Source organism: Corythoichthys intestinalis, chromosome 15 (genome assembly GCF_030265065.1).
Source record: "Corythoichthys intestinalis isolate RoL2023-P3 chromosome 15, ASM3026506v1, whole genome shotgun sequence".
In the NCBI taxonomy this organism is placed as follows: domain Eukaryota; kingdom Metazoa; phylum Chordata; class Actinopteri; order Syngnathiformes; family Syngnathidae; genus Corythoichthys; species Corythoichthys intestinalis.
The window spans coordinates 22,666,269-22,681,299 of NC_080409.1; the positions used below are offsets into that span (position 1 = coordinate 22,666,269).

Sequence of the window (15,031 nt, forward strand, 5' to 3'; positions counted from 1 at the left end):
TTTCGATCCAAAAACCCTGTTTAGCATGTATCACCGAGTGTCAAAACACAGCTGTGAATGGCCACAGTCGGACTTTTTGGGAATTTTATGGGTGAACCATGGTAATATAACAAAGGCCGCGATGCAGAAATCGCAGACATCAAGGAGTGGCCGAGATTTTCTTTTTCATACATTTACCCTTTTAAACTTTTTTTTTTTTTTTTTTCAAATTTTCTATGTTTGGATCGATTTTTTTATCATCTAAAATATCGGGGGAAATGCGAAAGTTTAAAAAAAATAAATAAATAAATAAATAAACAATTGAGCGACAATTATGAGGTAGATACCCGTGACCTATTTACAGACACTATTTTTTTTCATTGGGACGTAATTTGTTTAAAAGTTTAAAATATGCGAGTGAATAATTTTTTTAAAGTCGTTTTTTTTCAAATTAGATATTAGACATCAATTAATGATTCTAAGCTAAAAATGACAGACATTTCGAATAAGAAATACAATTACTTGCCTCTTTTTTTATGGCTGGGTTGAAACATAAGAGGTTGCGCAGTGTCTGTGAACGGGATTCCCCAGGGTAAAACGGAAAAATTAAGAATCATTTGGGGGCTTAATGCACCGTGAATCTGCTATGGCAGCATATAGACATATTGTTCTATCAAACACAACAGTTCTTTTGGCTTGAAATACAGCAGTTTATTTTAATGAGGGGCGCAGGAGCAGAAACTGCTTTTTCAGCTTTGTGTGTGTTTTCAGACATACAGTGGGGCAAATAAGTATTTTGTCAACCACTTATTGTGCAAGTTCTCCCACTTGAAAATATTAGAGAGGGCTGTAATCGTCAACATGGGTAAACCTCAACCATGAGAGATAGAATGTGGAAAAAAAAAAAAACAGAAAATCACACTGTTTGATTTTTTAAAAAATTATTTGCAAATCACGGTGGAAAATAAGTATTTGGTCAATACCAAAAGTTCATCTCAATACTTTGTTATGTACACTTTGTTGGCAATAACGGAGGCCAAACGTTTTCTGTAACTCTTCACATGCTTTTCACGCACTGTTGCTGGTATTTTGGCCCATTCCTCCATGCAGATCTCCTCTAGAGCAGTGATGTTTTGGGGCTGTCGTTGTGCAATATGGACTTTCAACTCCCTCCACAAATTTTCAATGGGGTTAAGATCTGGAGACTGGTTAGGCCACACCAGGACCTTGAAATGCTTCTTACGAAGCCACTCCTTTGTTGTCCTGGCTGTTTGTTTGGGATGATTGTCATGCTGAAAGACCCAGCCACGTCTCATCGTCAATGCCCTTGCTGATGGAAGGAGATTTTCACTCAAAATCTCTCGATTCATGGCCCCATTCATTCTTTCCTTTACACAGATCAGTCGTCCTGGTCCCTTTGCAGAAAAACAGCCCCAAAGCATGATGTTTCCACCCCTATGCTTCACAGTGGGTATGGTGTTCTTCGGATGCAATTCAGTATTCTTTCTCCTCCAAACACGAGAACCTGTGTTTCTACCAAAAAGTTCTATTTTGGTTTCATCTGACCATAACACATTCTCCCAGTCTTCTTCTGGATCATCCAAATGCTCTCTAGCGAAGCGCAGACGGGCCTGGACATGTACTTTCTTCAGCAGAGGGACACATCTGGCAGTGCAGGATTTGAGTCCCTGGTGGCGCATTGTGTTACTGATAATAACCTTTGTTACTGTGGTCCCAGCCCTCTGTAGGTCATTCACTAGGTCCCCTTGTGTGGTTCTGGGATTTTTGCTCACCGTTCTTGTTATCCTTTTGACGCCACGGGGTGAGATCCTGCATGGAGCCCCAGATCGAGGGAGATTATCAGTGGTCTTGTATGTCTTCCATTTTCTAATAATTGCCCCCACAGTTGATTTCTTTACACCAAGCGTTTTACATATTGCAGATTCAGTCTTCCCAGTCTGGTGCAGGTCTACAATTTTGTCAATGGTGTCCTTCGACAGCTCTTTGGCCTGGACCATAGTGGAGTTTGGAGTGTGACTGACTGAGTTTGTGGACAGGTGTCTTTTATACCGATAATGAGTTAAAACAGGTGTCATTAATACTAGGTAACAAGTGGAGCCTCATTAGAAGAAGTTAGACCTCTTTGACAGCCAGAAATCTTGCTTGTTTATAGGTGACTAAATACTTATTTTCCACTGTAATTTGGAAATAAATTCTTTAAAAATCAAACAATGTGATGTTATGTTTTTTTCCCACATTCTGTCTCTCGTGATTCAATATTTACCCATGTTGACAATCACAGGCCTCTCTAATCTTTTCAAGTAGGAAAACTTGCGCAATTGGTGGTTGACTAAATACTTATTTGCCCCACTGTATTTATATATACTATTATATATATTCTTGTGGATATATAGACATATATTTTTATATACAGGTATATGAAGATATATGTACAGGTTTGAATTTTCTTTTAGCGCCAGCATAATGGTCCCCTTTTATATACAGGTATATGAAGATATATGTACAGGTTTGAATTTTCTTTTAGCGCCAGCATAATGGTCCCCTGGTTGTCATGGTAACATTAGACCGTACTGTTGTTAGCGCACTCAAATGAGAGGTCCAATGTAGTATCGTGCTGTGTAATAGTCATTTGCTTGAGACAGGATCGCGAACCTTTCCTCCACAACTGTCTACTTTGAAGAGTGCTTTAGAAAGCACTTGAAATTTGTACTATAACTGTTGAGCATATTGTATTATATATATACATACATACATACGTATATATATATATATATATATATATATATATATTTTTTTTTTTAATTGCAGTCCTTATGGTATCAAAAATACATTTTTAAAAAATGACTTGAAAAATGACTCACTTGTAGATCATAAAAAAACACTTATTTAGACTTAGTTCAGCAATAATGAATCACTTTAATAATATATTTATATTCTGATCAACCAAGGAAAAAGACCCTTTCTGGTTACAATACTGTAGTCACCAAAGTTCCAAAGTCCAGTGTGGATGTGTGGAACTGGAACCACCATAGTACTGTACTCTGTAAATTGACGGATGCACGTGTTTATGTGTGATTTTGTGCTTTACCTGTTTCGCTTCAGAAGGTAGTCAGAGACTTTTCATACACACAATAAATTGAAATGTATCTCATTATCAAAAACTGATTTGTTCTTAAAATAATTGCTTCAGTCTTTTTCTCCCAGATTTTTCAGCAAAATTAAAGAATAAACCACTAAATCGTTTTTTGATATTAATGAACAGTTTACAAAAGTTATGGTAAAAAATTACTTTTAAAGATTTTAAGAGAGTGACAAAATATTAAGTTTACCAGCCACTAAATCAATGAAAACATCAAATTTAGTCATTTTAATCATCTAATGTATATTTTAGCATGACCCTGAACATTATATCTCAAATATCATTTTGGGTATACAGTACTGTATTACAACCTCAACCCTTACAATTTGAATCTTCCAAGAGACTCCTAAGCAATCAGCATTTCTTTTCAGGGCTACGGAGGCATCAGTATGCCAGATCTCGTTTAGTATTTCTTGTTAGAGCGCAAAACTTCCTGTGGCCCCTTTATGACTGACGGGAAATTCGTTTCATATATAATGTGCTCAGCTGGGCTCTCACAGTGGCGACACAGGTGGTAAAAATGAGTAAACAAGCTTATGCAGGGGATAAAAATGTTCAGTCTTTGTATAGTTTCCTTCTCAACACATTGCAGCCTTGCGGACCTCACATCCTGTTGTAACATTTGACAGTTGTTTTTATACACTATTGCAAAAGGAGCATTTACAGCAACCTGTAGTGTTCTCACTGTCTCAGTTACTGGAAATGTAGGGATTGATTGAATTTACTGTAACAGTGTATACCACACCTGCCTCCAAAAAAATTACCCACACATACTGAGATCTGAAATAAAGTCCAGTAACAGATGGGAAAACAAGTTAATGACAACATTTTACCAACCACAGATCCTTTGACTCTGTGGCACCACTGGCCTAAAGCCAAACCACAACGACTTGACGCACAGCATGATTCCACTGTTGTCTCTTGCCCATATTACTCACCTTCCTGTCATTCTATGGTTGGAGAAGGACAGACAGCTTTTCAGGAGGGCACCCACCTGTGGCAAAATTATATTTGAGAATAGAGGCATTACTTCAGATAACCTTGGTGAGTCAACTAGTACTGCTGTTGCCAGTGTCAAGTTTGACATCCACTCAACGCGTTGCTTGTTGCATCATTTGGCAAATGTGGAGACACTTGCTTGGGTGTATCTGACTGATTTCTGCATAGCAGTGCGTGTGAGGAAGGAGGAAATAATGAGAATGAATTACCTTCTACTAAGTGTTAAAAGAAATACTTTTCGCTACCAATTTCACCAAAAAACTAGTAAAATAGAGAATTAGTTGATCCTGAAATATATGCTAATGATAGCACACACACTGTGTCCCTACATTCCAGTAAATAACACTGGTCTACAAGCAAAATGCTTCCTGGATAAAAGTAGTGAGACCTTACAAAATGTGGATCACTGAAAAAGAAAAATGAAGTCAAACTGTTAATTGGCTATAGTTTTTGAGATACAGTACCTGGCCGAAATAATAATAATAATAATAATAATAATAGTAATCATAATACATTTTATTTCAAGCTTCAAAACGTTTGAGGATGCTGAATTACAGATAGATTGCAAATTAACAAACACAAAAGCAGGGTAAAAGTAATAGAAAATTACGAGGTTGAGACAAAACAGAAAGAAGTGTTACAATCCAAGCAATTTAGGCAAAAATGGGTATTAATTGAAATGGTAAATATATGTAGCTAAAAAATAATGAACAATATAATCATGTAGGCAGGCATTCTGACATAATATTTTTTTTCAATGTATTGCATAAATCCTGGAGATTTGGAAGCGGACAAAATCCATTAATTTAGGCACATTTCATAAGCGGTGGCATATTTCCATCTCATGTCAAATGCAGCAACTTGTAAAATGGATATATTTACACCAATGTACCTTTGTATTTAAACTTTAACATTAGATATCTTGAATACTTTAGCCAACCAGCACTAAAATCTTTTTATGTTCTAATCCATGTCACCACAGCATGTACGATTTAGCCCTTTTTAGGTCTGAAGCAGATATTTTACAAAATTTTGTAGACCAGTCTAATGAACCCCGTGGCTTTTACTACACAATAAATGTAACTGTAATATCTGGAAAAAGTAAAGTCATGTACATTTAAAATAATATTTTTTGTTTTGACTGTCAGCCAGTCACCAAGGCTACCTAAAGAAGGGGAAACCATCCATGGTCATAACTTTTTCATTGGCTTCGGAGGAAAAGGGGCCAACCAATGCATACAAGCTGCAAGACTGGGAGCTAAAACTGCAATGGTCGCCAAGGTATGTACAGTACTTTACAACTGTGCTGCTTTTGTTTATCTATGTGACCAAAGTAATAATTTTAACGTTGTAAAACAAGAAAATATTAGGATAAATGCATACAACTATTGTGCATTTATGAATCCTTAAAAATTCCTAGTCATTGTTGAAATTCATTTTTTGTTAGGATCTAGATGAAGGTACAGATTAGAAATGTATTTTCACTATTTGGGTCTTATGGCATTTGTGAGGCTGTCCTTGCTTCCTTCATATCTATGACCTAGGTAATAACCTATTTATTACTGAACAGATGAGCAGATCCAAGACAAACATGACACTTAGCTATTTTTCACTTTTGTTTTTTTGTTGTTGTTGTTGTTTTGTTCAGTTATTACTCGACTGCTCACCATTGCAGTTGCGTGGCCATTAATGAAGTGTGAATTTCAAAGTGAATGGCTGCTCAGACCTCTGTACAATACTACAACTGGAATCTTAGACTTCAACTGCATATACACTTCAAATATTTAGTACGCTATTCAGAGATACTGTAGCACAACTTTTTAGCAACTCCCAAAACTTTCATTTTACGCCCTAAACTCTCCATGTCTCATTTTCTCTTGATCAATACCAGACTGCGTGCATACGCCACCCACTCTTGCACGCCTTCAAACAAGTGTATTCCCATACGACTCAACCCAAAGTCTCCGATCAGTAAGCATCGTGTGGCCTTTCAACCCAAGCACTAAAGCACCGGAGCCCCACCTCTGTTAGAACAAAGAGGCCCGATCGATAACAACCCAGTGCAGAAGGAGCTCTCCGGGCATGGGGAGAACCCAAAAATAGACATCCTGGCTTATCAAAAACATCCAAGACAGAAGGCCATTCTTCAAAGAGAATGGGGGCCAAGCAGCCAATACCAGCCCAACCCATCATCACAGACAGCTCCGAATACTCGTATTTTGGCATGTTTTTTGGAAAGCGTGGGTTAGAAGTAGGTGCCTCAGGGCAAGGTGGGGACCCCTTCCATAACCTAAAGTAGCTACAGATGTGGACGGAAGAAAGGAAAATGAAGCGAGGTGGGCATGAAGAGGCGTAAAGGCGGGGTAATCGTGTCTTCAAGGCTTGGCGCAGCTGGTCGTGTGTTTGCTCGTGTGTGCTTTTGTTGACTTTTGTGTGTTCGTTTTTGCTCATTTTCGGCGGCGGCACCATGCCAGTATGCTGGCAGGGCACACGAAAATCTAACCCAACTGAGATTTAAAGTATACACTTTTCAAACGTTGCCGCTAACCAAGTCTGACCCTGCTTGACACCTTCCTTGTTCTAATCGTTTTGTCTTCTATCTATTCTAGGTTGGTAAAGACTCCTTTGGAGACAGTTATATTCAGAATTTCAAGGACAATGGCGTTCACACAGGTAAGAAAGCTTCCATGCCAAATTTGGTTCTTTATGATAACATAAGAAGGCACAATTTTTAGTTTACATTTCTACTTTCATTTAATTGTTCGGTGCAATGTATATTTTCCAAAAAGTTTGCACCTAAATATCTTTTGTGAAATTAAATTTTAACTTGTTCCCACTGAGTGCACGTGCAGATTAGAGGTTTGTGACTTTTGTGATAACTTTTTGCTTCAGCTATTTATGAAATCATTTGGTTTACACATCCTACAAACATGTAAAACCCTGTGTAAAAATTGTTCACTACCTTGTCGAGTGAGAGGTTAGCGAATGTGACATATTCACCAGAACTTGCTTTCAGTAAAAGCCAAACGAGTGTGAATAATTTTAAGGTAAATTTCTTTCATTGAAGATAAGCCATCGTTGCCAACTACGCAGCTGCATTTCGTCCTCCAACTATTGTCAAGCATGGATTTAAATGTCAATTTAAATGTAATACTAACTAAATACGGTAAAAAAGGAATGCAGTCCAATATACAGTAACAGGATCAATTTTATGTACTAGATAGCTTTTTTGACTTTGTTAACAATATTTATGTCTGTTTCCATAATTTGATTCTTTGACTGAAATCTCTAAAATCTTGGGTCATAATTCAAACGTGGTTTATCACGATTAATTGATGAGAAAGCTATTAATTGTGAGGGCGGGTGTGTGCGTGTGAGCATGCGTTGCAGTATATAGTGAAGCCTATAAATCTCAGCAGCTGCAAGAGAATCATTTTGTGTTTAAATGATGAGCTTCTGTTTTAATTCTTAGGAATTTTCATTAATGGTGTTTTTTTTTCTCCTGGTATCCTTTTTCAGCATCAATGTATTTTAAACAAAGTATAGAATTTAAGTCAGAATCTTGGTATTGCTACAACGCTGCAATGAGGTATAGCTTTCGCTTATCATTTCTGAATTTCTTAGGCTTTGTTGGACAGACCTCATGTGCAGCTACAGGTGTTGCCTCGATCGTTGTCACCGATGAAGGTAAGAGTTTTTAAATCCAGTCATTACCCAAATCCTGAGATCCTTAAAGCACTTACAATATAAGTACATAAGCACTTTCCCACGCACATACACACACTCCTACTAAGTTTACCATCAGTTAACACACTCTCACACATAGAAGTGATCCAAGCATGAATATCAGTATATTAAAGTTTACAGTTGTACTATAACATATCCTCAACACCTCATGTCAAGAAATCCACTGCAAATAAAGTCAACTAATGTAAAAATGTCATCCAAATCCAGCACATTTGCAGTATCAGCCATTTTTCCTTTCTTTACACATATAAAAAAATTGGTTGAATGTTACCAAACAATTCTGCCTTTATGAAATGCTGAAACACACAAATGTCGCATTTAATCTTTTATTACATATTACATACACTTAATAATAATTATATAATATTGTAGTGTCACTGGTAAGAGTTAGTAGCGCTTAACACTTTGACTGGAGATGTTTGAGGAGAGGTAACCAACCAATCTGTTTTCCATCATTGGCAATAGCTCACATCCTCTTCATGATATTCTCAAGCACCAGATTTCTTTCCCCAATGGTCTCCTTGAGCTTTACCGCAGTAAACAATCTTTAAGGGTCTTTTTCATGCATAACTACTTTCTACTGTGCGTGAGGAAATAAACCATAGATTGTCTACCTGGCTATTGATTTCATTTACCCTGTTAAGAATTATAATATTTATAATGCGAAGTAGTTATTGCAGTATTCAGAATTGTAATCAGTAATATCGCTCTCAAAATATATTGTTTTAAATTTACTATTATACTAAATCATGTTTATTTCAGCATGTGTAACTGTGTGCCGATTACTACAGAAGACTTTGTCTGTATTGGCCTGCTTTGAAGAATTTACTAAAGGAAAAATGCTGACACTTGTTTTTCCATGGCTTTCAAATCTGATTGAAAATCAAGAGCAATGCTATTCTATTAAAAGAACGTACTGTTTGAAATGAATTAATACAATTTCGCTCATTTATCCTCCATACCTCTTATCCTCACTATTATTGCGGGGGGTGCTGGAGTCTTGCAGAGCAATTCAATCTTATGGCGTCAGTAGTACTCAAAATAAACTAAATAATCATTTTTACTCATAGAGTTAATAATGTATCGATCGAATCAACATCAAGCTAAAGGATGAATGTAAATGTGATCAGTTAATTCTGTACATAACCACATGTGTGTCGTTACAATTTTTCAGCCGTTTATTTTCACTTTCCCTCTCAAATATTTTTCTCAATTGAGTTTACAGGTTAACGTTTACACATTATTAGTGCTCAGTGCACATATGCCCTGTGATTGGTTGGCAACCAGTTCTGGGCGTAACCTACCCCTGCCCATATTCAACTTGGATAGGCTCCAGCGCCCCCGTGACAGTCATGAAAATAAGTAGTGCAGAAGATGAATGAAAATAAGCAAGGTATTTTAGCATTAGCATGTACTGTAGACCTATTATTTCCTCTGTATGTGCCCAGTTATTGACTGACGCCAACATTCAGCCAGAAGTCATGTTGGATAGGGTCCAGTTCCCATGATGTTAAAAATGCAGATGCAATAGAAAATGGATGTTTGGATGTATGTCCTGGAAATTGAAAAATATTTTCGCATGGGTAAAGTAATTCAAATCTATGGGTACTAAGGTTATACTGTATTTATAGAGTACACCTACACAAATGCAATCAATTTGTTCTTCACTATAGTAACTGGAACACAGATGGCTCGATACAAGAATATCACTGTACATGTTCCTCACTTCGATAACAAAATTACATCCATCTGATCTGACTGGCCAAAATGCGCAGGAAATCCAGTCAACACTATTTTTATGTCACATAACTCAAATTTCAGAGAGTCTGTGAACTCTTAAGTTGTTGTTCCATGTGGTTATCAACACACAGGTCAGAATGCCATTGTGATTGTGGCTGGTGCCAATATGCTGCTGACCAAGAACGAGCTTCGGGATGCTCTTCCAGCTATCCGTTCTGCAAAAGTACTGGTTTGCCAGCTTGAGATTGCACCAGAAATGTCTTTGCAGGCATTGCACATGGCTAAAGAGAATAAAGGTCAGTAAATGTCTCCTGTAATGTAGGGTTAATTGATTTTAAATAATGAGTTTTCAGATTTAAGCAGCGTGTCGGGGGAACATACCGTACGATGTACCATTTACTAAAGATGCACCGATACCGATACTAGTATCGGCAGGGGGCGCCGATCCGGCCCGAAATGGTGGTATTGGTATCGGTGAGTACCAACAAAGACGGCGGCGATACCATTTACCGGTCCATTATTATAACATTTGACCGCAGCCTTTTTTTTCCCCTGGCGCTCACTACACTCTGTCTCTGTGTTGTGTGATGACACGTGAACACCAAGCAGCTATCGCTATTGGCCTGCTCCAAACCAATGAGAACGGGCCAATAGCCACTCCTCACCAATCACAAGGCTGCTTTATCACATGACGGAAAAATAAACCAGGAGCAATGGCGGCGGTCGGGAAATATTTCAAAATAGAAATCCCGTCGATTAAAATCAATGGCTGCATGCAAGAATTGCGGCCTGAAAGTTTCGAGATGTGGAGTTAAATGGGCCAGTTTCAATACCTCGAACCTGATAAAACATTTGAAGACGAAACGTTAACGAACACAACGAGTTTGAGCCTGCAAGAGCATGACTGCTATCCAGAGGAAGGGCGCTGGACCGGTGCAACAATCTCTGGTCAGTTCACTACGTCAACTTTGTTTGTTACTTAAAGAAATACTGCAGTAATTTGGGAACTGTTTCCAAAGTAGGGTTGCCACCTTTCAGAAAAAGAAATAAGGGGCCTTTGAGAGGTTTAAAAAAGTTTACTCAGTTCATTCAGAGTTTATTATTATGAATTTATTTTACTTTCATACTGTTGGGCTAGTATTATACTTTGTACTAGTCTTTTTCCTATTTTGCAAAGGTAAGCAACAGCCTGACAAAGCCTTGATAGCAATGATTTCACATCCAATTATGTAGCTCTTTGGGGGGAAAAAAAATTATATGTATGTATGTATGTATGTATATATATATGTATGTATATATATATATATATATATATGTATAAACGGGGTGGTATCGGTATCAGCCGATACTGCACAGCCAGGTATCGGTATCGGGGCCAAAAAATGGTATCGGTGACCAAAAGACATGTAGATCATTAGCCTGTAAAAATATCCACAAAAAGGAAACACCATAAAGCGCAGGGTTCAAAGTGTGTGTGTGTGTGTGTGTGTGTGGGGGGGGGGGGGTCTTACTGTCTTTTAGTCTGAAAATTATGGTATTATGTAAGGATGCAACAAAACTCGGTTTATATTGAACCATTCGATACGCCCTCTTCGATTCAATACGCAAAAACAATCGATCCAATTGAAAAAGCTCCCAAAATGTATTTTCCGAACTTTTTTTGTGTGGTCTCTCTCGCTATAATGTCGGGCACCTCTTTGCCATTTTGGAGCTATGAGAAGACTCCTCCCTGCGAGCAGCCCCCCCTCTACTCCTCCCCTAAACTACCTTAAGTTCGCGGGAGCCGTGGCGCACGAGGTTCAGTGAGGAAAGACAGAAGCTTAAGTAGGCGGCTTGCCAGCTTCAATGTCATACAGATTAGTTGTGTGGCAGCATTTTGGGTTTGCTGATGTGCTATTCCCACTCGTACATTTTTAACAAAGACTGACTTTACGGATATGTACACCAATGCCCGCAAATATAGTGTTACCGACTTGGCTACTATGAATAGCCTCGGTTTGATACCAGACAGCTTAACACCCTGGGGCACAGAGAGCTATTTCACAGTTACATGATGAACAATGAGTGACAAATTAAGAGCGCTGTACTTCAAACTCGTCCTGTTTATGAAAGTCGATTGTAAAATGTTGTGCAGGAATGAGCAGACGTGACTTCTGTGCCGATTGTTAACTTTTTGGATATCCCGACAACACGGAACGTAGATGTGCTACGTTAGATCCCCCCAAGTCCCATGCCATTGGCTGTGTGAGCCCAAGTGATAATGGGACGCGTAGTCCATATACTACATCGATGAATTAAAAACCGCGATGACTGAATGGAAGTTAAGCAGGCCGAATCAATCCATACCAGTGACTATAAATAATGCTGCAAATATTGTTAATTCAGTATGTAATACAGATGTACTTGGACCACAAATAGGATGTTTTGGTCGTGTGGTAAACATAGCTGCTAAAAGAGCTGTAGTAATCAACAATGTGCCCTGCCTTATTTTACAAACAGTAAAGATTGTTCTCAGCACTTTTACACAAAATTTCTTCAGATCAGTAAGAAGTAAGCACACAAATATTATGCACTAAAATACATGTTTATATGATGGCATTGTTAGTTTTGCTTGAAGCAAAATAAAAAAACGTTTAAAAAAAAAAATAATAATAACACTTGTATTTTTTGTTTCGTTGCATTAAATGTATTGAATCGAATCGAAAATCGTGTCCCTCGTATCAAAAATTGTACCTAGGGATGGGAATTGATAGGATTTTTACGATTCCGATTCCATTATCGATATTGCTTAACGATCCGATTCTTTATCGATTCTCTTCTCGATTCTAATTTCGGGAAAAAGAAGAACAAACATTTTGATTGGCATCGAGTTTGTTTAATCAGAAGTCACAACCTTACAAACTCACAACAAGGTCAAAAGAGGCCCAAAGCCTTAATGTTAACTGTGGCAATAAGTGGCAAATGCACAAGAATGTGTAACATTTTACTGAAACATTTTTCTAAAAGAAATAAAAAATATTGGTATATATTGGCATATAGGTCATTGTTCTGCCTTTTGCAATATGTGTTAAAGCAGGGGTCCCCAAACTTTTTCCTGTGAGGGCCACACAACTTTTCCCTTCTCTGATGAGAGGCCGGGGTCAGTTTGTAACAGAAAAAGTGTGACGATTGCAGGAGTGCGTAAATGTAAAAAAAAATATATTTTTTTTTAGAAAGCCATAATCAAATAACCCTCTGTGGATTCTTCACAGAACAAAAGTAAATAAAATTAAAATAATAATATAATATAATAATAATAAATAAAAATAGCACTATTAATTAAATAGATAATAACCAAATAACCCTCTCTGAGTTATTCACTGAAAAAGGCCAGGAAATAAATAACACTACTGAGGGAGAAAAAAACAAAAACAATTCAAAATGCTCTCTGGAATTGTTCAGGGGGCCGGACCAAATATGGAGCCGCGGGCCGTAGTTTGGGGACCCCTGTTTTTATTTACCAGTATATTGAAATGCGCACCTTTTAGTTTTTTTGGCGCTTTCACACTCAAGTGGTGGCGCCCTTGCGCTTCCTCACGCCAAGCAGAACGCGCTTACACGCGCAGAAGAAGAAATGCTGCATCCAAGCAAGTTAGTGAGAAAGGGAAACACTGCCACGAGCCTACGTTCTTTGTTAATGTTTGTAAAATATCTACAGAGGCAACACCTGTATGTATCATCTTCTGTGTTGTTGTTGTGTGTTTCCACTCGCGATCGGACACTTAAATCCAGTTGTGTAGTGGTTTAAACGATGTGCTAATGCTAGCGAACGCATGCTAACTGTTTGTTATGACTGTGTTAGCAGCTAATCATCGCTGATTTACGTTGATGCAAACCTGTTTGTTATTGGGGACCAAATTGATTTGTTTCATTTCTATTTTTAGTTTCAAGTGATGGTTGAATAAAGTCAGCAAATTATACCAACGTCTTCTGCATCGTCATTTGGGAGTTTAGCTAGCTGTATAGTCAGGAATGAGCCTTAGCGTCTCGGTGAGGACATTGCAGTCTATTCCCTCCCGATGCAGTTATCTCCACCTTGCAATGACTGCAAGTCGCTTTGTTGTAATTTTTCCTCGTGAAGTGAAGACACGCTTTCGAGCGTTCGAACCTACGTGCTGTCATTGTTTTTTTACGGCGGCAATGCTCGTGCTAAACTATCGTAACCTTTCATTTTCACCCTTTTTCCTGGTGAAGTGTAGCCAAACTTTGGAGCGAGTGGCTCTTGGCGGCATGCTAGTTTGATGCGTCTGGACAACAAGACACGTCACGACGCAATATGCGTTTTCAGGGATCGTTAAAGGGATCGTTAAGGCTTTTTCATTGTGATGTCGAGGTCTCGAAACACTCGGAACCGGTTCCAAATTGGAATCGGATTTCGATTCCCATCCCTAATTGTACCCAACCATGACTTAACTGTATCGTTGCATCCCTAGTATTATGAGAAATGTACTTTTCTGTTTTTTTCAATACAGATATTTCTGACTCTGGAGTGCCTGACAACCCCTTCAAGTGTGAATATTTTGTAAATTTAAATACAGACGGGTGAATGAGCCAGCAGTTCTATACTACTACCCCTCTGCTTTGTAACATAATAATTAAGTGGCTAAAAGCATTACCGTCTGATTAACGACAGTTTACTTAATGGTCAGTGTAGCCAATGAGGTGTCCAGGGGATATGTGCCAAAAACATACAAAAAGACCGGATGAACTGCTTCCTCCACTAAATAAAATACTTTGATTGACTTACATCTGAGCAAGAATAAGTGTTATAAATTATGGGGTAAAAGAAGCCTAACGTGTCTTCCATTATCTAACTGTTTTCTTTCTAATCACGTCTGACATTTGCAAATACATACAGTACGTCAATCGCACCACCAGGATACTTGTTTGCTTTCCTGAGTCTCTTTCCTCCGTGTCATGATGACCAGGTTAGAGAATTTGTCATCTTCAACAGAATCCTATTCTTAGAAGCCCTCGGCGTCATAAAGACGTCTGGGAGCTTTTCATCAGGGCCTGTCGCTAGTAATCGATCGCTGCATAATGCCAGAACGAAAACGTCAGAACCATAACTGTGTTGCAGATGGGCTACCCAGATGGCCACGCGGAATGCCACACTCTTTCACTGAGCTCCCTCTTGCTTACCATACCACGTGATCAGGCCGACCATGTGGCAGGAGAGAGACGAGGCGAGTGAATGAGTTTGGCAAAGATGCCACCTCAACGTTGTGGCACCGTGGTAGTACGTAAATGGAATTCTCTGGAGAGAATGGATGTTAATGGGTTTTGCAGTGAAGACTTAATGACGCAAAGGATGAAGCACTGCTCAAATTATGCAAATGTCTGTCACGGCAGTACATACTTTAAATG

The 15,031-nt window shown here is 38.4% G+C and overlaps 1 protein-coding gene across 1 annotated transcript in view; it reads left to right on the forward strand.

Annotated features, from left to right (window-relative positions):
- rbks (ribokinase) overlaps window positions 1-15,031 on the forward strand; it is a 72,061-nt gene that overhangs the window by 12,006 nt on the left and 45,024 nt on the right. The window contains exons 3-6 of the mRNA XM_057859708.1: window positions 5,287-5,419; window positions 6,748-6,811; window positions 7,763-7,825; window positions 9,757-9,921. Of these exons, the coding sequence (XP_057715691.1) occupies window positions 5,287-5,419; window positions 6,748-6,811; window positions 7,763-7,825; window positions 9,757-9,921 (425 nt within the window). The remainder of the gene's footprint in view (window positions 1-5,286; window positions 5,420-6,747; window positions 6,812-7,762; window positions 7,826-9,756; window positions 9,922-15,031) is intronic.